The 24,711-nt window shown below is 38.4% G+C and overlaps 1 protein-coding gene across 1 annotated transcript in view; it reads left to right on the top strand.

The window, feature by feature from the left end:
- The window catches only part of LOC122812984 (E3 ubiquitin-protein ligase rnf213-alpha-like), a 1,982,151-nt gene that overhangs the window by 990,151 nt on the left and 967,289 nt on the right, over positions 1–24,711 (top strand). Inside the window, 1 exon segment of the mRNA XM_044085079.1 lies at positions 12,447–12,585. Coding sequence (XP_043941014.1) covers positions 12,447–12,585 — 139 coding nt within the window.

Here is a 24,711-nt window from a genome sequence, read left to right as displayed (position 1 = left end):
AGAGATCGCAACTGTTGGACGCAGTGGATAATGGATGGTGGATCGCTATACTTGTACTTTTTATAATTTTTTCGTTGGTCACATAGGTCCATGTTGGAATTGTTTTGTATAGCTTCAGCTATTGGCCAAGTTGTAATTTTAAAAAACGGGTTTTTGGTTTTGAATTTTGGAAATGTGGGCTAATTTTTATAATAGCCTTTTTTATCAATGCATCTGGTTGTGTACAAATTCCACTATGTATGCTGAGCAGAGAATCTTATCTTATACAGTGATTTAGACCTTTACTGCATATACGATGTTTTGTAACCATTATACATATAGTTATCAGGATTACGTTGCAATACATGTGTGGGTCATTCTTTTCAAAGTATAAAACAATTTTTTGACCTTTTCTGTATAAGTTTTCAAAATACATTATATATGGGTCTTTAGGATTTCTTTGCAACGCATTGAAGGGTTATTTATCCTGAAATATAGAACTGATGGCTGGTCTATGACCTATTAGAGTATTGTATATATATATATATATATATATATATATATATATATATATATATATATGTATACACATAAGTGTGCTTATCTGTATATTTTATCTTATTTCTATTTTATGACCTGGTCCACGTGACAGTATGATATAATTTTTGGACATATGGAGTAGGGTGTTACTTGGATACATCGCACTACAGATTACCATTTTGTATATTATACATATTTATATACATTTTACTAACAGTATACATTTATAACAGTATACATTTATTTTGTATATGGTACATACTTATATACTTCTTATTAACAGTATACATTTATTGTGGATGCAGTTTTTGGGTTCCACCAAGAGTGAGGACACTATACTATTAATCTTTGGTCAAAATACCCACTTATGCTGACATATGGAGTAGGGTGTTGCTTGGATACATTGCACTACAGATTACCATTTTGTATATTATACATATTTATATACATTTTACTAACAGTATACATTTATTGTGGATTCAGTTTTGGGATTCCACCAAGAGTGAGGACACTACACTATTAATCTTTGGGCAAAATACCCACTTATGCTACAACATTTTGCCAAAACAGCATATCTTATCAATAATACAAGTGGCAACCTTTTGATTTGTGGTTAACTTATACCTTGATAATTTGGGGATACTTGTAAACTATTTTTGGTGGGTTTTATATCTCACCCAGGAATATTATCATACCACTGACCCTTGTTTTCAAAGTGGCTTATATACCATCTTTTGGTTGCATTTATTCTAAGTGTATATTCCTGTTCTTCTAATTATTGGATCTCATCCACTTTGAACTTTTGGTGGCCTATGGTAGAATCTCTGCTACTTTTGTTACACATTTATATATATTTGGGATTGTTACTTACTACCTGGTGATCTGTTCAGACAACCCCTATTTTCATTTCTTATTTGGATTTGGATCCCCTTTATACCTAGCGAATTTTATGCTTGACAACTTATTGTCATGGATCTGGGGAAATTATTATCCAGCTTATGTGCGGATAAGGATGATCTTCAGGTATTCGGTATTGGTATCAGTTCCACGAATACCACCAATTTGCCCTTATCAGATCCAGTTGACGGTTGTGTTTCTGAATTTAATCAGCTAGGTAAACAAATTAAAACTTTAAGAACTAATATTTGGCACCACAAGCTATTTAAAGCATATCAGGCTCAAAATATTTCACCCAGGGGATTGAGATCCAAGATTCAGCCACTAGTTGGTGTACCCGATGACCTTTTGATTAGGGATTGGCAATCAGCACAGCAGGAAGCCGCTATGGCCCTGGTCAACATATTAGCCTCCTTTTATGAAAGGACTGTACATGCCAATACTATTGATGTTGAAAAGACATGCAACAATTTGAAACAATTCGAGGATCATACACAATTTCAGAGTTGTCTGAACAAATTATCCAGGGAATTATCTACATTGGAGAACAATCTCAAAACTAAAAAACTTCATAAATTTGCTAGGGACAAGGAAGACTATAGCAGGGGTAGACAATTTGAATCACAGAGGGGTGTGAGGTTCGCCCAGGGTACCAAAAATCCAACTTTTGTGCGCAAGAAGAGGCCGAGATCCATTCTTAAAAGATCAGGATCCACTAGTAATACTTTTGGTGAGGAGTCCTCCACAACAGACAATGAATCAACCAGCACTGGTGAATCACCACATATTAAAAGGGGAAGAACTACTGTTGGCCCTTTAGGGGCAGGAAACATGGGGGGGGCAGAAAACATAGGGGTAAAAAGTCTAGAGGAGTTATTCATGTCGGTAGTGAAATAAATGAATCTTGTACTAATGTGTTAAACATCTCAAAGTATATTTTATCATCTGATGAATATTCATTACTTAATAAAGGTCTGGGTTTTATTCCTGGTTTCTTTATTGATGAAAGCTCACTTGTATCTGACACTATAGACTTTTGTAGAAAAATTAATCTTAATCTATTTTTCAAACAACAGGATAACTCTGATCTCTCTCAAAGATCAACAGACTTTAGATTTCACAAATCTACATTTAATCCCCCTATGGATAAACATGTTGCAGTGTTCCAGCAGGCTGTTATTAAAGATTTACACTTTTATTCCGACTCTCATGATAACATTAGACATAATCTTTCCAATAAGGAACAACTTGCTCTCACACTGCTTAAAAACAATATGGATATAGTCATTCTCTCTGCTGACAAAGGGGGTGCGGTCGTAGTCATGGATGCCGATTACTATCGGGATGAAGGAAATAGACAACTGTCTAACCATCATCACTATATGAAAATGAGTACGGATCCAACACCCAGTTTTCAACGTGAAATTAATTAATTTCTACAGGAAGCAGTGGAGGCGGGTATAATATCTGATAAAACCAAAGCACATCTCATGGTCAAAGATCCAGCTAAACAATATCTTTATTTACTTCCAAAAATTCACAAATCTATTAACAAACCACCTGGCAGACCCATCGTATCTGGTATTGGATCTCTCACTGAACCTCTATCTGTGTTCCTCACTGAAAAACTAAAACCATTGTTATCATGTGTCAGAGCCAGAATTCAGGACACCACAGAATTCTTACAGATTGTTTCAGAATCCCAGCTTGAACCAGATTGGCTACTATGCACTTTAGATGTTAAGTCCTTATATACCAGCATCCCACATTGGGCAGGACTGATGGCTCTAGAATTCTGGTTAAATAAAGCCAATATTTATCCTCCAGGACTCAACACATTACTCGTATGTATGGCGGAACACATTCTAACTAAAAATGTGTTTTATTTCCAACAAGATTGTTATTGGCAAATACGAGGAACAGCCATGGGGGCCTCATTTGCACCAATTTATGCAGATCTTTATATGGGATATATTGAGGAACACATCATTTATGATGAATTGCATAATGTGTATCTACCTGAAATAGACATCTGGAGGAGATATTTGGATGACTGTTGGCTAGTGTGGAAAGGGGGTTCTGATTACCTTCAGGAATTCATAGAACACCTGAATGGAAATATGTGGGGGACCGAATTCACTGTGGAATACGATTTGAATGAGATTCATTTTTTGGATGTTCACTTACAACGACAACCTGACCACACATTGAAAACATCTGTATATCGTAAATTTCCACAATACAATACTTTATTACATGCCAACAGTCTCCATCCTAGACACATTATTAAAAACATTCCGAAATCCCAGTTTCTGCGGATAAAAATAATATGTTCTTCGGAACAAGATTTGAATAAACATCATGATGATTTAGCCAACAGATTTTTGTCCAGAGGATATCGTTGGAACACTATCAGCTCTGCCGCACAATGGAGTAATAATAAACCGAGGGATTCTCTGTTAGAATATAAAAAACATGCAACACAAAAAAGCTCAGATACATGTAGATTTGTTACTACATATGGCAGAAATAGTCATAATTTGATTAATATTATCAATACACATTGGAATATACTCAAATCTCATCCTCTTTTGGAGGGATATCTAGGCGACCGTTGCTACTTTTCATATAGAAAGGGCAAAACACTTGGTTCCCATTTTTCACATTACAAAAAATCTGGCATGGGGGATGACTCTCTTATTCAGAGGACATTAACAGGAGACAAACTAGTAGGTACATACCCCTGTGGTCATTGCAGTTTCTGTGGCTACATCTTTAAAACCAAAAGTTTCACGAGCAAAAATACTGGTCACATATATGACATAAAATTTTTCGGAAACTGTAGTACAGACTGGATTATTTACCTAGCCACCTGTACCTGCCAGGCTTTTTATGTTGGACAGACATCAAGACAATTTCGCATTAGGATATCGGAACATTTGGGGGACATCAGAAATTGTAGAATAACCAATGCATTATACAGACACACCATTAAGCACCCCACGGCCAAATTCTCATTCTCCATTATTGATCACATTATTGGGAATCGGGCTTTTAAAACAGGATGGCATGACATTCTCAGTAATAAAGAGAAAAGATGGATTGTCAAACTTGGTGGGCTTTTCTCACCAGGACTTAATGATAAAATGTGATTTACTGTTAATTTCAGTTATTCACTTTTTTATTATTAATAACAAAGAGTAAAGATGGACAGTTAAACTTGGTGGCTTTTTCTCACCAGGACTTTATGATTAAATGTGATTTATTGTCTATTTTTGATAACATATTATCAATAACAAAGAGTAAAGATGGATAGTTAAACTTGGTGGGCTTTTCTCACCAGAACTTTATGATAAAATGATAAAATGTGATTTATTGTCTATTTTGGATATTTACTATTTCCATCCTTTAAGGGTAATCATTTTCTCTATGTCGCTGTTTCATCTTAATACAAAGGATGTATCTTGTTTATTACTTAAAATGTCTTAAGAACATTACCATCCAAGTACTATATTATGGTGGACAACACTTTCTTCAAATTATTGTGTTATTGTATTTTTGTTTTTTGCATGATTTTTCACTATAACAATTTTTTCATGACAGGAAGTGATGTCATTCCTTCCTTGAAAGGTATATATGGAGCACTTTATTTTGTTAATGTAACTTACTACTGAGGAAAGCCAAGTGCTGAAACCGGTCTAGTTTCAGTCTATTAAAACTGTTTTTGATCCACTCATGGTGCTGGCTTGTTTCTTTACATTGGTCATACAAGCTTTGTTGCCGGGCACCAGTCGTACTTGCTAGCTTTACATCTCCTGAATAATACAGATATGTCATTTCAATTGAGTGTAAAATCTCTAGTAGCATTAGTGTTTTTGCATGAATCTGAGGTAGTGCCTACATTTGAAGAATTGAAAGTATGTTTTCCAGTTGAAGGGCGAGAATTGTTGAAATATTTTTCTGATTGGTACATTCACGGCAGACTGTGTAAATTTACAACTAGAATGTCAAGCTCAATTAGATTTCCAACTCTATTTCTTATTCCATTCTGGAACGTGAACTCAATGAACTACATTTGCCATGAACCCAGAATTCTGTCGAAGCATTGCATAGGCGCTTAAAATGTTTATTAGGATCCCAAGCAATTGATTTAAATACACTTATGCATGCTTTGTCTAGAGAGCAAGACAGAGTAGATGAGCTACGGGTCTGAATGGCAACTGGTTTTCCTCCGTCCCCTAAGAAACGGAAATTATTAAAGCGGCATAAGCAGTTTGTCACTGTGCTGAATAATAGAAAGGAATACAGTGCCGTACATTTTGTAAATAGCATTGCGAGGTTGTTAAAGATTTGAGATGTTTATTATTGCTAATGTGTATATGATCCACGTTTGACTGTATTGCTAAGGAGCAGAAATTAGCAGAGCAATCTGAAATATTATTTGTTGTATTTGGAAGTGCTTACTATAAGAAAATGGCAGCATTTATGGCAGCGTTATGGAATGTTCATTTCATTTGTAAACAGCGGTTAATTTGTGTTGGATTGTGTTGGATTGCTTCACAAATATGTGCAGAAAAGTATTAATTTGATGAAAGACTTCTTTCTGGATATAGCACGTTGCTATGAAGGGTGTTTACTGGCTGATATGGTATTACTTTCCATGTAGGATTATTGTTCTCAAGGTGCACTAGTTTAATGAACGTCGGTAAAGTGCATGTCGGGCTAATGGGTAGTCGGGCAACTGATTTGTCGGTCATTTAGGGTCGGTAAAGTAAGTGTCGGTAAATTGCATGTTTGGGCATCTAAAGTAGACCTATATATATATATATATATATATATATATATTTATATTCATTGCATTTTATTAGCTTTCATTTGAATCAGTACTGCTGCCCTCTATATTTTTTTCCAAGTTATGTATAAGTGTTATTTACTTAGGAATAATATTTTCTGCTTGAGTCTTTGTCTGTGTTTGGTCCTACATTCACTGCTTAGTTTTCATCCATGCTTTTTTCTAATATAATTTACTGAAATCTTTCACCTGTCTTCAGCACATGCAATGCTGACTGATGTTTTTGTTTGCTAAGTTACATGTATACATTGCTGTGACTTGACAAGTCAAAAATTGAGACTTAGCAAAACATTTTAAGAAAAATAAAATGAACAAATGAGGTAAATGTCTGTCTGCAAGTGCACTAAATGTGTCTAGACTTGTCATGGCATCTTTAGATTATCACTGACTATTTTGTGAAGGAGATTATTGGCCGTCAAGAATTTCCAACAGCATTTATGCAGACTTTCATTTTATGGATTTATTTTTCAAGTTTTTGCTGACTGATTTTGTGGTCTAAACTTTTCCTGGTCTTAAATGCATTTCAGTTAGGTAGAGTTCTGTAACAGTTTACCAAACCAACATTCCACAGAGCAGTGGAAACAACTACAATATACTTTCATACACTAACATACTTACGTAATACTGATAGCAGTTTCAGTTACTAAGAACTAGAAGAAGATAAGATTTGCTTTAGAGAACTGGAAATAGGGTAACTGCAGATCAGTCAGTCTTTTCTCTTTGCCAGTAGAGATTGTGAAATGACTGCAGAAGAAAGTGAATTTCCAATTCTTACTGTCTGACAGAGCAGATAGCATACATAACCACCGATTTACAAAGAAAACAATGTGCCAGAAAATAATTACATAATAAGCAACAGTGGGGGTGTGGGTTTTAAATTATTTAACCAGATGCACTGTAGGCATACCTCTCAACCTGGAAACATCAAAAATCTGGACAAGACCCATGAAAAATAGATACAAGTCTGTATGCTGATTAATGTAAAATTTGCATACATAATTACATAATCCTGCCCACTCCAGTTGAATTGTGGGATACCAACTTTCAAATGCAAACAGAAGAACAGAACCAAAATATAGCACTAGAGTCCCCCTGCAGCCATTCCAATGTCCCATTACCTGGCTGTTTCACCCCATTTACCATAAACACTAATGTGTGCATAATGCTTTACTTCTACAGTGATTATTTGGATTTTATTTTTACATTTTATAGCACAATGCACAAACACTAATAGATATCTCCTAAACAAAGCAATACTGTCTCACAGTGAAAATAGACTTGGCATTAAAAATTCTGTGCTCTTGAAAATGAAAACCTATTCTTTGCAAATATAAAAACACAAAACAAAACAAAAACAATATGCACTTTATAACAAGGGAAACAAAAATAAAATATAATGAATACCAAGCAGAAAGAGAAGCAAATGAAAATGACAATTTTCAAGTCTGGAGCATCTATTTCCATTCCAAAGTCCAAAGGACATATTTTTGTGAAAAAGATGGCAAAATGCTGATAATGAGATAATCACCATACCTAAATGATGAAGGAAGTTCTGCAGCCTATCAATAAATAGACTAGAAAAGACAGGTAACATGCAGTACTTCAAAGAAACCCATGAAAAATACTTACGGGTAACCTAATGCTCCCTTCAAAGTAATCTGCTGTTGAATGCAAGACATAGGCAGAAAAAAAAAGTGAAAATGCCATTGAGCTGTAGACTACATCAATAGTAGATAAAAGGGCTGTGCAGATCCTGCTGAATGCACTGCTGTGGAAAGTAAAGCTAGGCATTGTACAACATAAAAGAATCTGAATATAAGGCAGTTAACATGCACCAACTGTAGCACCAGCAAACAGAAATGAAAAAACAGAAAAAAAGGACAATGATTGAGAGGTCATGCCAAAAGCAACCTGTGCCAAATATGTCCAATAATTGGAGGCTGGGTAGGTAAGGAATTCAATACAAGGTAGAGAAAGCAGGTGCCATCAAAAAAACTAATCAACTAGGCTTAGGAAGTGAAGCCTATGTAACATGCCTTTCTGTCAATTACTGAAGCAGAGGAAATAAAAAATACATTTTCCCAGATCCCAAAAATAAAGATCACAATCTGCATGCAAGTATCTATCACCTTCAAGGATGAAGTGTGCACCAGCTGGCTCAGTGCATCAAGCCTGAGTAATTGATAGCTTTGCTTTTTGTGCAGAACCAGCCTTAGATTACTAGAGGTGGGAAGTTTCTTCTATCGACTGAGGATGACAAACTGTGTATCTGGTTACAGCTGTGAACTAGCAAAATTTCAGTCAGTGGCTTAATAGCACTTTCGCTGCCTCATCTAAAAGTAGCATAGGCCACCCAATGAGCTCATAGTTAAAATGTTGTTACATAAAAAACCTCAGCAGCAGCAGCAATAACTGCACAGTATTTTACAGAGTGCTTCCTGACCTGAAGTGTAAGCTTTAGTGCTTATATTTTACTCAAGCTCCTTAAAATGATATACTACTGACACAGATACTCCACATTATTAGTTAGATACTGAATGGCTGAAGGGACGGATCAGATCGGACTGCAATCACTCAGTTCCAAAACTCATATTTCCTGATTAAAATATTAATTTGCGAGTAAAATATTGTAAAATAAAAGTTTCTGATCTACCCACATACCTCTTATTTCGCAATTTGCTATAAATTCATATAACAGAATAAGGCTTATTTCTTGGGCTGAATGAGATAACCTACTCTATAAAATGTATTTTTTTTTTTTTTGCATTATAGAGATGCATTTCTTGCACCAAACACCGATGTTTCCCAAATTGACTTATATCTAAATCTTAATTCAACAGTCATTTCCTGCTGTAAATAAATATTTTGAGGACTAATATTCAGCAAATAAACAGTACATACCTGCATTACAGGAGTGCCACTGACATAATCCACTCGCAGATAATCCATTAGAAGAGTGCTGTTCCACTCATTTTAGAAGCCAGTCCAGCCGGAAATGCGTGCACGACGTGAGCTCCTTGAGCTCAGTTCCGACAGGCTGGTAGCCCTGACGGAGCTGACGTCATCGCACACATGATGACATCAGCTCAAACAGTGCGAAAATTAAAAAAAAAAACAAAAGAAAAAAATCGGAAATGAAGGGGTGCCACTCAGGAATCGTGGCACCCCATCATTTGGACCCCAAAAGTTGGTAAAAACTGAGTAATTCAGTACGGTTGGGAGGTATAACTGTAGGTAGATCATAAGGGCAAAGCCTTTTTAGTCTAACATAAAACACACATGGTTAAGGATGTTAGGGGAGGTTGGCTTAATAGTTAAGGTGTTTACCTTACAGACACAAGGTGCAGGGTTTGATTCTCACTTGGGGTAATTGGCTAGACTTAAAATGGCCCACAAGGGCAGTTAGTCTAGTATGAATCTATGAACCTATGAACCTATAAATACTGCACTGCCCACACCAAATGCTGTTGATATTGCTAGTATCCTTTGGCCAGCATTTTACTTGGTTTGTTCTCGTGTTATGCTTGGTAAATTTGGTACAATTAATGGATGCTACACTTTTAAAAGCAAAAGCAATTCATACATTTTATTTTTTCTTATGTTTGCAAGACTTTTTGTATTGATTTAAGCAGACTACACATGATTTTGAATGTTTTTGAAAGAGTAAATCATTAGTTTCATAGTTATTCTGGTACACCTGCATTCATAGACACACGCACACAGGTGGATGACATTAAGACAATTTAGCAAAACACAAGCTTATTGGTTAAAAATAAATAAATAACAGCACTTTGTGTTGCTTAAACCCTTCCTTTTTATTTGCTTTGTTGCTTAAAAAAGTTTGCATTATTATTTGCATACTGTGACTGTATGTTTTCATTTGGTTTTCCTTTGGGAGACAAAGTTGCATGCTTGTTGGTACTTAATAGCAACAATGGAGTGATCTGGAAAACTTGGGAAAGTAGAACATTTCCTGAATGGAATGTAGGAATTGATTGCTGTGAATGTCATGTGTAGTCCATATATTATTTAAATTATATTACTGAATCTGATTCTTTTTTAATTGTTTGCATACTTTTACTGTACCATGGAGTGGATTCAGAGAGATTCTCTGCCCTTGCGCTAATTGATTAATGTGGGTTAGTCAGTTAGTACAACTGAAAGAATCTCCAGTTTAGAGAAAAGGTAAAGCTGCTCAGAAGAGTACCTCATTAGCGGGTATTTAAAATGTATCTCAGTTGAACACTATGCTGTCATACCTGACTGCAGTAGTATTCTCCCTAACAGCCTTTGCATTATGGTAGCATAAGTATCCCCCCTACAATCGCGCACACACACACACACACACACACACACACACACACACACACACACACACACACACACAACATACGTGCACACACAACCATACATGCACAGACTCCTAGACATATACACAAACACGCACATATACAGGCATACATGCACATACTCCTGGACATTCACACACACACACACCCATGTCCCATAATCAAACACCAGTACAGGCTGTCAGTCACCTGCATGCACACTCCCCCCCAGTACAAATATATATATACACAGACACACACACACAAATACATGCACCTGCAGCCAGCTTCCCTATTCTTACATCATGTCGTGTGACCACCCAGAAACACACACACACACACGCACACACACACACACGCACACACACGCACGCACACACACACACACACACACACACACATTCAGCTACGTTTATGCCCCTACAGATATGTGCGGACATTCACACACAGACACACACATGCACAGAAAACACACACACGCACGCACGCGCATACACATACACACACACACACACACACACACACACACACACACACACACACACGAGGAACAGGCATGAAATATGAACATGGTCTGTCATCCAGCAGGAGGTTTGATGTTTTTTTTTAAAGCTCTTAACCACCCTGCTCTTGTTTGCTAGCATTCATAGTGCAGTGCTTGCCAATGTGAACATGATGCAAGGGCATGTTTCCGTAATATGCAGTTCTCAGTTTGGAGTGCATGCAGTCTTCGAGTAGGTTCACATCACTGAGTCTTTATGTGAAGATGCATAGTACAGAGCACTCTGCAAAGATGAAGCCTTTGTGGTGTGATTTCACTAACTCCTTTCCTCTGAAATGAAAGAGCCAATCTTCGTACAACACCTTGCCTTGGTCATTTGGGGTATAGTCTGGGCCAGGACTTATATGCTATGGTACTGGCAAGTACAACTGATTTTACCCAGCTGTAGTGTGGAGCTTTTTAAAAAAAAACAATATAAAATTATAGTAACAACTGAAGATATTTTCTGTATTAAGGGGTATGGGACATTGAAAGCTATAGCCAAGAAGCCATACCCCTCAACTCTTAGTTCAAGAATAAGGGCAGAAGAAAAATATAATGGGGACAAAGGCCCAGACTCAGGGACAAATTTTAAATGTTGCACTTCTGTACTTAAAAAGTTGCTAGAATAACAGGTTCTGCATTAGCATGCATCGTATGAAGGTGAAGTTTGAAACTCCAATGTCATGTTATAAAGTGTTTGAGATCCTCACTAATTTGCCTGAAAACCACCAGTTTTATGAGGGGGGACAGGCCAGGAATATGAGGCAAAATCAGAGACATTGTATGAAATCAGAGGCGGTTGAGAGCTATGCAACGAGCAGGTATTGGGTTTGATGAAGAAACATACAACTGTGGGAGGTGACTCGCAGTCTGTGACTGTGTTGGCAGTAGGATGAAAGAGTCCTGACCTCTGTAAAACTTCCAAACATCAGTACATAGGCTGGAAAAAGGAGCATTTAGCAGGTTTGCCTACACTGCTAAAAGAATTTGTATACTTCTAGACTTTTGTTTAATGTGCTGCACATGAACTGCACGGTTTTTTGTTTCAGAGTTTGTGGTTCTAAGTACTGGGTGATGTTGTGTTTCTTATTACTCAAAATGCTTCCTCTTCGAAGAGGCTGATTATTAGAATCTGGGTTTCTGGCTCTTCTGTCAGTTTTACAGAGCGAGGAAGAGAGTGTACATGGATCTTTATTGTCACTTTTGTATAAAATTGTTCAGTTTCACATTGTCATAGGAACAGCACCCTATCTTTAACCAAGGTAAAAGAATAAACTTTATGATACTGAATCTCTTCTTTTTACAGCTCAGCAGTTCACAGGCATCTTAAGAGAGAGAATTCTCCAGATGTTGCAGCAGAGAGAGGAACTAATGCCTTCTCCTCAGGAGTGGGCATACAGGGAAGCACTGAAGGTTGAAGCACTTCAGGAAGGAGGCAGTTTTAGGTAAGCATGATTAGTCCCAAATTGTAGAACTTAACCCACCACTGTGGAACATCATTTCACCATTTCTTTGGAAACCGGTGATCTGTACTGAACAACAGATACCTAGCCTGTTGTGACATTGCCAAGTCTTGGTACTTCAAAATCAAGGCCTGGTGTACTCATTTGACACATTTCCCCCTTGATATGGGTATACAAGCATGTCCAGGAGAAGGAGCTGCCCCCAGTGAGCATTTATTTATTTGCCTATCTGATTGTTTTAGTTATTTATGTTCCAGAATCAAAGCAACCAAGCCCATTTTCATAGAGGAACTGAAAAACTCCCAGAAAGTATTGCATAAAGAAAGTTTACAGTATTTGTGCAGAGAGCAAGGCAAATCTGTATACAGTAACAAAGTATGTCAGAAAATTACAAATCACAATCCCAAATGCACGTGTGTGTGTGTGTGTGTGTGTGTGTGTGTGTGTGTGTGTGTGTGTGTGTGTCTGTATGCAGGTCACTGTGCATCAAAGGTTTGAATTCACTGGGGTTTGAATACCAAGTGAGCAAAACTCAGCCTGTTTAAAAAATAATAATAAAATGAAAACAAATAGACAAACAAAGCATTTACAACAAGTGCTTTTTACTGGAAAGCATTCAAACTTGGGTGCACTTTGTTGACATACCTATCAGGGTCAGTTTGGAAAGTTGGGTTTGAACTCAGGAACCCAGTGCTTTCCATCCTTAAGATGGAAACACTCAACATGTTATTTTTGGAGGAAGTGGGAGGAATCTCACACTGAAGTGGGCAGAGCATGCAAACTCCATAAAGACAGTGACATGAGGGCACAAGCAGACCCTGTACCATGTGGCAGTGAGGTGAAAGCCTTTATGCCCGCCATGTTCAAGATATATATGTGTGTGTGTGGTATATGGTGTGTGTGTGTGTAGATATAACCAACCAGTAAAAATGACACATGTACAAACAATTCAGTAAAAAACTCCAAGAAAAACTTAGCCAAGCTAGAGTTTTCACTGTGTAATACGTTAAATCTCTTGTAATGAAGGCTCATGGGACCTATGCAAATCTCCCATTAAGGACATAATGTATTTCAGCTACATAGCTTCTGAATGTCCATAATCTTTTCACTTTTTAAATCTTTATTGTTACAATCAGGCTAGTAAAGCAAACCCCTCTAGCTTTGGACATGCATGTTTCATCCTTTATATTGACTTTGTCAGCACAACATAAGTGGATAGTTTGGCTATACTACAGAAACACAGGGTGTCAATCAGTCAGGGACAAATCCAGAAATAATCATGGACACTTTCAAAATATTAGTACTATTAACTTGAAACATTGATAGAATAAGAGAATGTGAATTAATGCACATTTTCTAAAATAAAAGAAGTTTATAACTCTAATTGTTGTCATTATTTATTAAGTGTAATTCACTACTCTTTCTCCAAAAGTCATCAGTTTTAGGAGGGATTAAGAGGGACAGAGCTAAAATTTCAGTCAAAATCAGGGATGTCCCTGAAAATAAGGGACATTTGAGAGGTATCAACTCAGCTGCAGGCAGCTTATGGGTATCAGCTGGGTTTAAAGGCCTATGAAACTTTTTCTGGGACAAAAAACTCCAGAAAAAATATTAAATAAAGATGATAGTAAAGAAAGGTGTACAAGTAATCGACAGATATGCAACATTTAAACAGAGTACCATTAATTATTATCAGCAGCATCTGAAGAGCTGTGAAACTTGTTTGGAAATGAATTTGGTAGAAGAGGGAAGGAGGGAATGGAGGATTGGTATTAAGAAGTGCGAGAGAATATTTTAAGATAGGTAGAAGGAGGAAGAGGGAGATTTTGGAGCAATAGCCAAGGGCATAGTGCTTGGGAAGAAAAGGAGAAAGGAAAAGGAAATTTATCATCAAGTAGTCGTGTATATACAGAACCAGGTATCTTTTTGGTATTCTCTTGTTTTGTCTTAAAAGATTTGGTGCTGACTGTGTTTCTTAGAGTAACAGTAAGGAAGTTCCAAATTTTGGCCAGGCAAGAGGTGTACAGAAAGTTACCAGATGAATTGTTAGCTTTCGTAATGGATCTCAGTTGTCTAATTGGGTTATAAAGTTGGCGAATAATTTTCTAGATGAGTTTATGGGAGGTGACTAGATGGAAAAGTGTAAGCTAATGCCTCAGCTGTAAACACTGAGGATTTTAAGGTTAGACAGTGACGTGGCCTATAATGATGATAGGCTGCAAATTTCTGCACCTTGTTATAGCACTGTTCCAAGAGTGAGAGTTGAGGGGATTGCAGGTTAGTGAAGACAGGAGCAGCGTAAAGTAGTGTAGGGATAATAAGAGACTGAGCAGTTGTTTTTTTTTTTCTGGCATTATCTCTGAGGTATTGTTTGAGTATATAAAGTGCACCTAGTTTTTAGCGTGTGCTTTTTACTGCCTTGCCTTATGTGATGATCAGATTTTTAAGTTTTTGCCAATAGTGATTCCTAGAAGTGTAATTTGACCTACGAGTTCTATGTTGGTATTGTTAGTAGAAGTGATTTTGAATTTCTTTTTGTAGTCATTAGAATATTTTAAAGTAAATAGGATTGTTTTTTTTTTTTTTTAAGTTTTAAGAGCAGCTGTGTATCAGACAGCTAGGCCACTATGGTGGAGAATGACTCTTGGGTGAGTTGTTTTAAATTAAATGTGCTTTTAGCAGAACAGATGACTGCTGAATTATTTACATACCTTAGGCTTGTGGTTTGATTAGAAGCTGTGTGGAGATCATTAATGAATATATTGAACAACAGGAGACCTAAAATGGATATTTGTAGGACACTCACTGTAATAGAATGGAAAGAGGAAATGTAATTTTGCTATTTTACTGCCTGCTGCCTATTTGGGATGTAGCTTTAGAACCAAGATAGTCAAGTTTCATGTATTCTTAGGTAAGCTAGCTTTTGAAGCATTCATCAGAATAGTGGTAGGTTTATGTGAAGTGTTTTTGTAACGTCGGGTGTAAAATTGGGGTTGGGGGCATGGTTAGGGGTAGCATTAGCAGGAATTGGTAAGATGGCCAGATGCCAGAATTGAAGATACAGTAAGTAAAAGACTTGTACTGGGCATTAATAGAAGGTTAAGAAAGAAAGAAGGGCAAATGGAAAAATGAATGGAATGAGGGGAACAAATGCATGGGGGCAAACTGGAAAACATATGTAAGACCCAGCTAATTTGTCATGTAGAATAGAATAGTCCACTGTATCAAAGGCCATTTTTGAGACCAAGAAATATTCCACCAGTTAGCATGCTTTACTCTTTGTTCAAGAAAATATGGTCTTGTGAGCTGTAAATGACAGTCAAATTACTTAAGTCTGTTCTGAAGCCATGCTGTCTGTCATTGAGGATATCATATTTTATGATGTATTCAGTTATTTCTTTGGATATTGTCTTCTCTAGTATGTTAGTTAGGGGCACAGTTTAGCAACTGGGCAGTAGTCATTAAAAGTGGATGGGGAAGAGTGGAAGAGTTCTTTGCACAGCTGCACCTAGCTATTCTGGTGCTCTGAGACACTCCCTCCTTGATCTATACCGCCTCAGATTAAAGTTGAGGGGGAAAAGAGATCCTCTCATACTTGAAGACCAAAAAAGAACTTTTTCTGCTTTTAAAACTGTAGCAAACTGCTTACTACAACCTGTATCACACACAAGGGAGGGTGTTGGTGGAGGGCAGCAGAGAAGGTTTGCTAAGTATGTCACTATCTAATCATAGTATGTTGGCATGAAAAAGTCTGAATTATGTGACTATGTCTGTCATTCTTTCCTTTTTCCAGGGTGTTTTTCAACACTATAATTTTTAGCTTTGAAGTAAATTGTATAATTTTATAAAACTTTGTGCAGTGGAAGACATGGGGAACATTTGGTGGATTATTGAATACAGGGACTTTGGTAAATGAATGATTAGCTACTTTATCTATCAGGTCTGCAATTAAAAGTAGACTTAAGATTATGCCTTTGTTGACTTTAGGGAAAATGTTTATGGCACCAAGGTTTGTAGCTGCTTTCCAGAATAGTTTGGATTGACTTAAGTCGTACCATTCTGTGTTAGTCAGATTTGGCCTTGTTAGAACATAATAAGAGGTTCTTTATTAGTCAATAAATAACCTGAAACATACCTCCCTGAACTATATGAAAAGAATCGTAATAGAGCTCTCAGACTATGCATCCCAAGCTTGTTTGAGCCTAGCATTGAGGAGCATTCTACCTTCTTCTAGGATGATGCCAGAGTACCAACAGAAGATAATTGACTTTAATAATTGGTTAATATTTGCCTTGGAGGATATGGTAGACAGACTACGTTGCTTTGCTAGGGATTGCCTGCACTTGTTCCTTCTAGATTTTTGAATATTGGCTAAACATCGTCCAGCCTCATAGTGCATATTTTAGGCAGTGCCCAACCTGATAAACCTGCCAGCAAAGATAAACCAACTCAGAGTAATCTAAATGTGTTACTGCTCAAAGCCAGGAGTCTAAACTGGAAACTCCATTCCCTGCAAGCTTTCTTCATCCTGGTAGATCTAGATATCACTGCAGTTACCAAGACTGTATTTAAAGCCACAGAGGGTACCCCAGCCATTTAAGGCTACAATGCACTCCACACATTTAGACCAGCCACTGCACAGGTAGGATCTAAAGGTGGATGAATCTCAGTTTACATCAAATATACACACAGCTCAAGGCTGATCAAACAGTATGACACACTTGAATATTTCCATGTCCAACTTACCACAAGTAAAGTCCTATACCATTTCCCTGCAAGCTATATGTCCCCCTCTATGACTCAGGAAGCCGATACCATGTACCAGAGACACTCCTCATTCAACCCAACACAATTTTCATGGGGGACTTTAACTACCGCCAACATTAACTGGGAATCATACATGACCTCAAACGTGCAGGCCCAGCAATTCTTGAATTTTGTTAACACAAACATCCTTGAACAACTAGTTTTCACACCCACCAATGGTGAAAATATCCTTAACTCAGTCCTTACAAATATGGGGTAATAATGCACTCCCCAAGTGTAAAGTCTTCATTGGCCAGGTTGGACAACAAAGCTGTCTCCTTTGAAATAAGTATTAAGCCCAGGACCCCAGCTAACCTCAGAATATTTAAAAAGTATTTCAAAGCTAAATTCCTCCTCCTGAGTATCAGTCTAGCAAAATTCCAAGCCCCCCAACCCTAAGAACACTGCTACCTATAGAGAATTATTCACAGAAACTCTGTATAATCATGTAAATAGCTGCATAGAGACAGCTATAACTATCAAAAATAAATATGACATCTTCCGAAACAAACCACCCTAGTGGAATTACAGTATAAAAAAGTTGTATAACAAAAGAAAAAAAATCATGTCCAAAAACAAGTAGAGCATTAGCCAGCAAGGTACCGTCATCAATCTGAACAAGCAACTCAGTGGACTAATCAAGTATCGTAAGCCTTTCTTCAGTTATGTCCACAGTCTTACAGGCAACACCCACCAAAGTGCCAAAGTAATTGTGAATGGAACAAAGCCAGAGGATACAGCAGATATGTTGGCCGATAAATTTAGCACCAACTTTACCCCCTCCCACCAGGAAAAACCTGCACCATTTCCCCTCCAGCTATTATTAGGGAGGGGGTCCTCAATGTCCTCTCTGAGGTCATGAACACTGCTTCAAAAAGCCCCGATAATATCTCAGAATGCCTCCTGAATGGCATGAAACATGATTTTTAGACAAAGTCATGAGCACAAAATTATCAACATGAAAAAAATAATTCTAAACAAAATTTAAAGGTCATGCTGCTAAATGCTAGGAGTATTAGCATGAAAATACACTCATTGCAAGTGTTCCTTGCCCCGAAGGATGCTGACATTTGTGCAGTCACTGAAACCTGTTTCAAAATTGTGGAGAGCACCACAGCCTTACCAGGTTTCTCATACCACCATACTTTTAGACCCCCAAACGGAGGGCTACAAAGCCAAAGGAGGTAGAGTTTCAATATTTATCAAAGACATACACACCTCCAGGCTGGTCAAATGGTGTGACGCACAGGAGATGCTCCAAATGCAGTTAACTGTTGACAAAACATGTATTCAAATCATAGCTAGCTACAGACCTACAACCAAGACTCAGGACACCCACTCCACCTATCTGGACTTATTTGAATCCATCAAGATTCAACCCTCTACCCTGATCCTGGGAGAATTTAACTACCCAACCATGGAGTGGAAGCTGTATTCTAGCCCAAACATGAATGCCCAGAGATTCCTCAACTTAAGATTATGCCTTTGTTGACCTTGTTGTGGACTGTCAATACCAGTGCATCGGATCAGCTGGTCAGCACCCCTATGAGAGGTAAAAATATCCTGGACCTGGTCCTAACCAACATGAGTAGCCAATGTAGCACCCTACAGTGTCATCCTCCTTGGAAAGAACAGACCATAAAGTGATCACTTTTGAAGTCACCATCTCCCCTGACCCCCATCAGGGTCAAACAAAAAAACTTTTGCAAAGCTGACTACAAGCTCCTCGGAGCAGGTATAAGCAGCTGCACAGACACCGTCCCTTCAGTTGGAACTAGCACTAATGTCCAAGCCTACACCAAAAAACTATATGAGCACCTACATAGCTGTATGGACTCAGCAATACCTGACAGGACCAAATCATCTTCCTCAAGGAAGAGTAAACCTGTCTGGTGGACAGCAGCAATAAACAGATGCTATAATAAAAGGAAGAAATTGCTGTCCGGGACCAAGAAGGAGCAGGTGCCAAGTCACTGGTTAAATCCTCTAAAGCTAACTTCGAGTCTAAATTGGCCACATCTACTAAGGACAGTAACAAGGCCTTCTTCACATACTTCCACAATCTCAAAGGTAAAACTCAAATCTGCTCTGAACTGGTGATCAGTAACACCACATACACAAATACCATAGATATAGCCAACCTGCTGGCAGACAGGTTCAGTGAAAACTTCACCCCCTGTCCCCCATCAGTAAACCAGGACATCCCCAGCACATGCCCTCCCCATCACCAGGGAGTAGGTCTTCAATGCCCTCTCAAATGCAAAAAATACAGTTTCCATCGGACCAGATAACATCCCTGGCTGTATTCTATATGAACTCAGGCATGAGCTCTCAGCCCCATTAGGCACCCTATTCAACCAAAGCCTGAGCACCGGCTTCGTCCCAGCCAAATGGAGGACAGTCACTGTCATCACTCTACACAAATATGGATCATCCAACGACCCAGGCAATTATAGGTCCATCAGCCTAACTAGCCTGATCTGCAAGGCTATGGAACGCATTATCATGGACCTTATAAACAAGGACATTGGCAACCTCCAAACGTTTGACCCGATACAGTTTGGTTTTATCAAATGGAGATCATGCCTGTTAAATTTGGTCGACGTCTTCAAAACAGTCACCAAAGCCATGGATGAGGGGAAGATGGTGGACACCACCTATCTTGACCTAGCCAAAGCTTTCAACACTATTCACCACTCGGGCATAGTAGATAAACTCTCCTAGCTAGACATCAACCGGTATGTTACCAGATGGGTAGCTAACTGGCTGACTGATAGAACCCACTTAGTCAAAATAGGGGAAGCCACCTCTAGTAGTAGACCCATAACAAGCGGTGTACCCCAAGGATCGGTCTTGGAGCCTCTACTGTTTGGGGTATACTTTTCTGAGGTGCAAGCCAAAACCAGTGGTCTGTGGCTGACCAAGTTTGCAAGTTGGGTGCTGTTTTAAATCCCCCTAGTGATTTGAACATCCTCCATGAGGGGCTTACCCAAACTAATGACTGGTGCCAGAAGCATGGCCTCAAACTAAATCCCAAGAACTGAATCATTATCCCCTTTGGAGAAAATGGCATCCCCACTAATTATCACATTACTAACAATGAACTAAGCACGCAATCAGTCGTGAGGGACTTGGACTCCCAGGTTGATAGCAACCTGACTTTTGATCACCACATTGCCTCTGTTGTACAGAAGGCTTTCTACATGGCCCACCTCATAAATAAGGGTATTTCATCCAGGTGCATGGAGGTCATAACATCCCTGTACTCCTCCCTTATCAGACCCATTATCGAATACACTGCCCCCTGTGGCATTTACCTTGCCAGGTACATGCAGAAGCTGAAGAGACCACAGAGGTTCCTGACCAGGAAAATCCAGGGTCTCAAACACCTATCCTATACTTATAGGCAAAAAGCCCTGTCCCACTATTCAGTCTCGTACAGACTGCTCAGAGGTGACCTGTATCTGGCATACAAGGCCATGTCAGACTCAGGCTTGATGGAGTTGCTGCATATCCGTAAGTCAAACTCCACTTACGCAACCCACGTGCAAGACCTCAACTTGGTCTGTGACATTAATAAAACTCGTTGGTGGGACAGATTTGTGTCCCAAAGACTCCCCCATCTGTGAAACAGACACCCTCTCCATGTCAAGCAGAGTACCTTTCTAGCCCTCTTTAAGAGGAATTGGACGACTGAATGGGAAACAGAAAATATGCCCCTGGGATCCCAACTGTGTCCCTAATTGACAGGAGAAACAGGTGCTGACTTTGTGGGAACATGGGCAAAATTCTTGGCTGGGCTTATAAGGACCTTCAGGTCAACAGCCTAGTATCATCCTATGAACCTATGAACCATCACCTCCAGACAGACTTCGTGCCTAATGTAAGAAAGATTGCAACGGTTATCCCTCTACACAAGGGGTGGATCTTGCACAGACCCAGGGAACTACAGACCCATAAGTCTGACTAGACTCATATGCGAGGCCATGGAAAGAATTGTCATGGATCTGATAAATGATGATATAGGAAGCCTACAGACACTGGACCCTCTCCATTTCAGTTTATCAAAGGCAGGCCATGCCATCTTGAACTGGTGGACTTTATCACAAAGGTCACTAAAGTTATGGATGAGGGCAAAATGGTGCTTATTGCCTACTTTGACCTTACACAATACCTCTCTCTGGCATTGTAGATAAACTTACAAAATTAGTCATAAACCCATATGTCACCCAAAGGATAGTCAGCTGGCTCACTGATAGGACACTAAAAGTTAGTAAAGGGAAACCACCTCCACAAAGAGGCCAGTAATTAGTATAGTCCCACAAGGATCAGTACTAAGGCATATACTTTTTGCATATACTTCTCTGAAGTCAAGGTAAATGTCGGGGGCCTTTGGCTGACCAAATTTGCAGGAGATTGCAAACTAGGCATAATCACTGAATGTCCAAAAGCCACCTTCAAGAGGACCTGACAGAGACAAACAACTGGTGACAGAGCAGTGGACTAAAACTCTGTGCAAAAAATACATACTCGTACCCTTTGGAAAGATAGCCACCCCTAGAAATGATCACATTAATATTACACTCATAAAAGTAGACCAAGTGGTCAGAGATCTAGGAATGTATTTTGACAGTAACCTGACCTTTGATTCCCCACATGTCCACTGCGGTGACAAAATCATTCTATGTTGCACAACTTATAAATAAGGGAATAGCATCCAGGTTCAAGGAGATCATTGTTCTACTGTACTTAGCTCTCAGCAGACCAGTCATCGAGTACAGTGCACATTTTGGCATGTACCTGAGCAGGCACTTGCAACAGCTTGACATACCACAGAGGTTCCTCACAAAAAGAATTCTGGGAGCAAACAAGTCCCATAAGGACTATCTCAAAGCCCTAGCCTTTTTTTTTCATGCACCTTTGCTGAATAATCACTTGTGACATAGGCAAATTTGCATTCATATAAAAGAAATCAAACTATATTAACATAAACATTATACTTAACATGTATTGCTATATATCATATAACCTAAGCAATATTACATAAATTATTCAATTCCTGCCTTTTTTAAGCAAGAAACAGCTTTACTAAACCATCACTTACTACATAAACAATCATACATTTATATAAATGAAAATAAACCACACCAATACAATTCTAGTTGCAAGCATTTTACATCACAAATCATACTGAAACTCCCAAGTGCAAACATTATACATCACTTATAATCTACCCAATCTTTCTCACTCAAACATTACATAGCTCATTTAAGTCCTGCCACCTTTTTACCTCATGCCTCCCTTGTATGTATTGTTCCCACAGTTCCTATTTTTCCTATGTCATTTAGTTTGCTCATACCCCTTTCTAAAGATCTTAATTCCAGTTGTTTTATCTCTGTTACTATATTCACTACTTCCAGTATAGTTGGTTTAGAGTTTGATTTCCATTTTCTAGTAATTGTTTTTTTGGCAGCCACAATAATTAGACATAGCAAGGCCTTAGCATGTCTAGGCAATTTTGATCTGTATCATAGCTCAGAAAAATAATCTCCCTCATCACACCAATCTGCCCACCCAGCATCTCTAACAGTGCATCTCGGAAAGAATCCTTAGTCTGCAAACCCAATCACATTCCCAGAAAATATGTTCTCAAGTACCTCTTTCTTCCCCATCACACCTCCAACATTTGCTGTCTAGCCGAGGAAAAAATCTCTGGACTCTACTTGGGGTATAAAAATATCTATGTAAATATTACCATGTTGTTGTATCTTTCGGCTTTTCCCAGTTAGGGGTCGCCACAGCGGAACTCCGATCCACTAATGATTGGCAGTAGATTTTTATGTACCGAGTTGCCAGCCCTGACGCACAACCTTCAATGAAGGTACATCCATTCACGCATGTCTGCACACAGAAGACGCTTTAGCTGAGAATCAAACAGGACAACGTCTTACTGTGAGGCGACAACACTACCGCAGCACCACCACCGCAGTTGTAAAAGTCCTAAATCCTCTAGATCTTGTTGCATATTTAGGAGACATACTTATATCCTCCCATTGTTTCTTTGTGAATTGCTTATCCAATCACTCTTACCAATCCTTTCTAACCTGCTCTGATTGATTCTTATAGCTATCATGCAATATTTTGTATGCTGTACTAATTATTCCTTGTTAATGGCAGCTTCTGTTCTAGATTCTAATAAATCTGCTTTACATTTAGAGCCATTGGCAAAGAACATAATGGACTCAGAAATACAAGGACATATTTGGTATGGTAATCATGAAAAGTTGGCTTTATCTGCAGGTGACATTATTTTGTACCTGATAAATCCAGAAAGGACATGTCAGTGCTGTGGAACATTTTGAGACAGTTTCAAGTCTTTTCTGGATATAAAATTATTGAAGATAAAACAAAGGCTATAGCAGTACATTATGTACCCACACATGAATTGGTTCAGAAAAAAAAAAAACATTTTTATGGGATCATAAGATGACGTATTTAGGAATATGGCTTAAAAAGACTTCTCTTATGCCAGCTAAGGGTATGTGGGAAGAGACAAACAAAAGATATTACAAAACAAAGAAACTGGAAGCTCTAATTTATGGATATGGATAGTAAGGTACAAGCAGTAAAAATGTGTTTATTCACTTTATTCTTGTATATTGTTAAGCATACTTTTATCAACCTGAGGTGAAGTTGTAAGCAGTAATTAATAAAGAATTGAAGGAATTTATATGTAAGGGAAAGAGGGCCAATGTTAAGTGGAATAAGTTGATCCTTCCAGTAGAACAAGGTGGTTTAGATTTACCTGATTTGATGGGATGTTTTAGAGCTACACAGTTAAGGCTGACATACATAACACAGGCAGAAGGTTATAATTCAAAGTAGAAAGGGATGATGATGATGAAGCTGTGGGGGGGAGGGGCAGTTCAAGAAATAGAGAGTGGGATTTTGGATGCAGATGCTTAAAGGGAATAGTAAAAATCCTGCAGAATTTTATATTCATAAAGTAGATGAAAGTATTGTAAGAACTAAACCAGTGCAAGAATGGAGAATGGAGATTTTGTCTATAGGGATGACTGCAAGTAGGGATTACAGAAAATAGAGAAGAGGGGGCTGGAATTCGCTGGAGAAACCTGGCAAAATAACAAGATATTGGGAGAAAATAACTCAAGCAGGAAAGGTAGTAAAGTGGGATGAGGCTAAGACGACATTTGAATTGCAAGCTAGAGACTGCTTTCCCTACCAGGGCTTGATCGGTGAGTAAAAGCAAAGAGAAAGAGATAAGGGAATTTTAAGTGAAAG

This window comes from Protopterus annectens, chromosome 10.part0, assembly GCF_019279795.1.
Source record: "Protopterus annectens isolate FY-2018-M chromosome 10.part0, PAN1.0, whole genome shotgun sequence".
NCBI classification, from domain to species: domain Eukaryota; kingdom Metazoa; phylum Chordata; order Ceratodontiformes; family Protopteridae; genus Protopterus; species Protopterus annectens.
The sequence above is the reverse complement of the archived record's forward strand: the minus strand, read 5'-3'. Positions and strand labels throughout refer to the sequence as shown.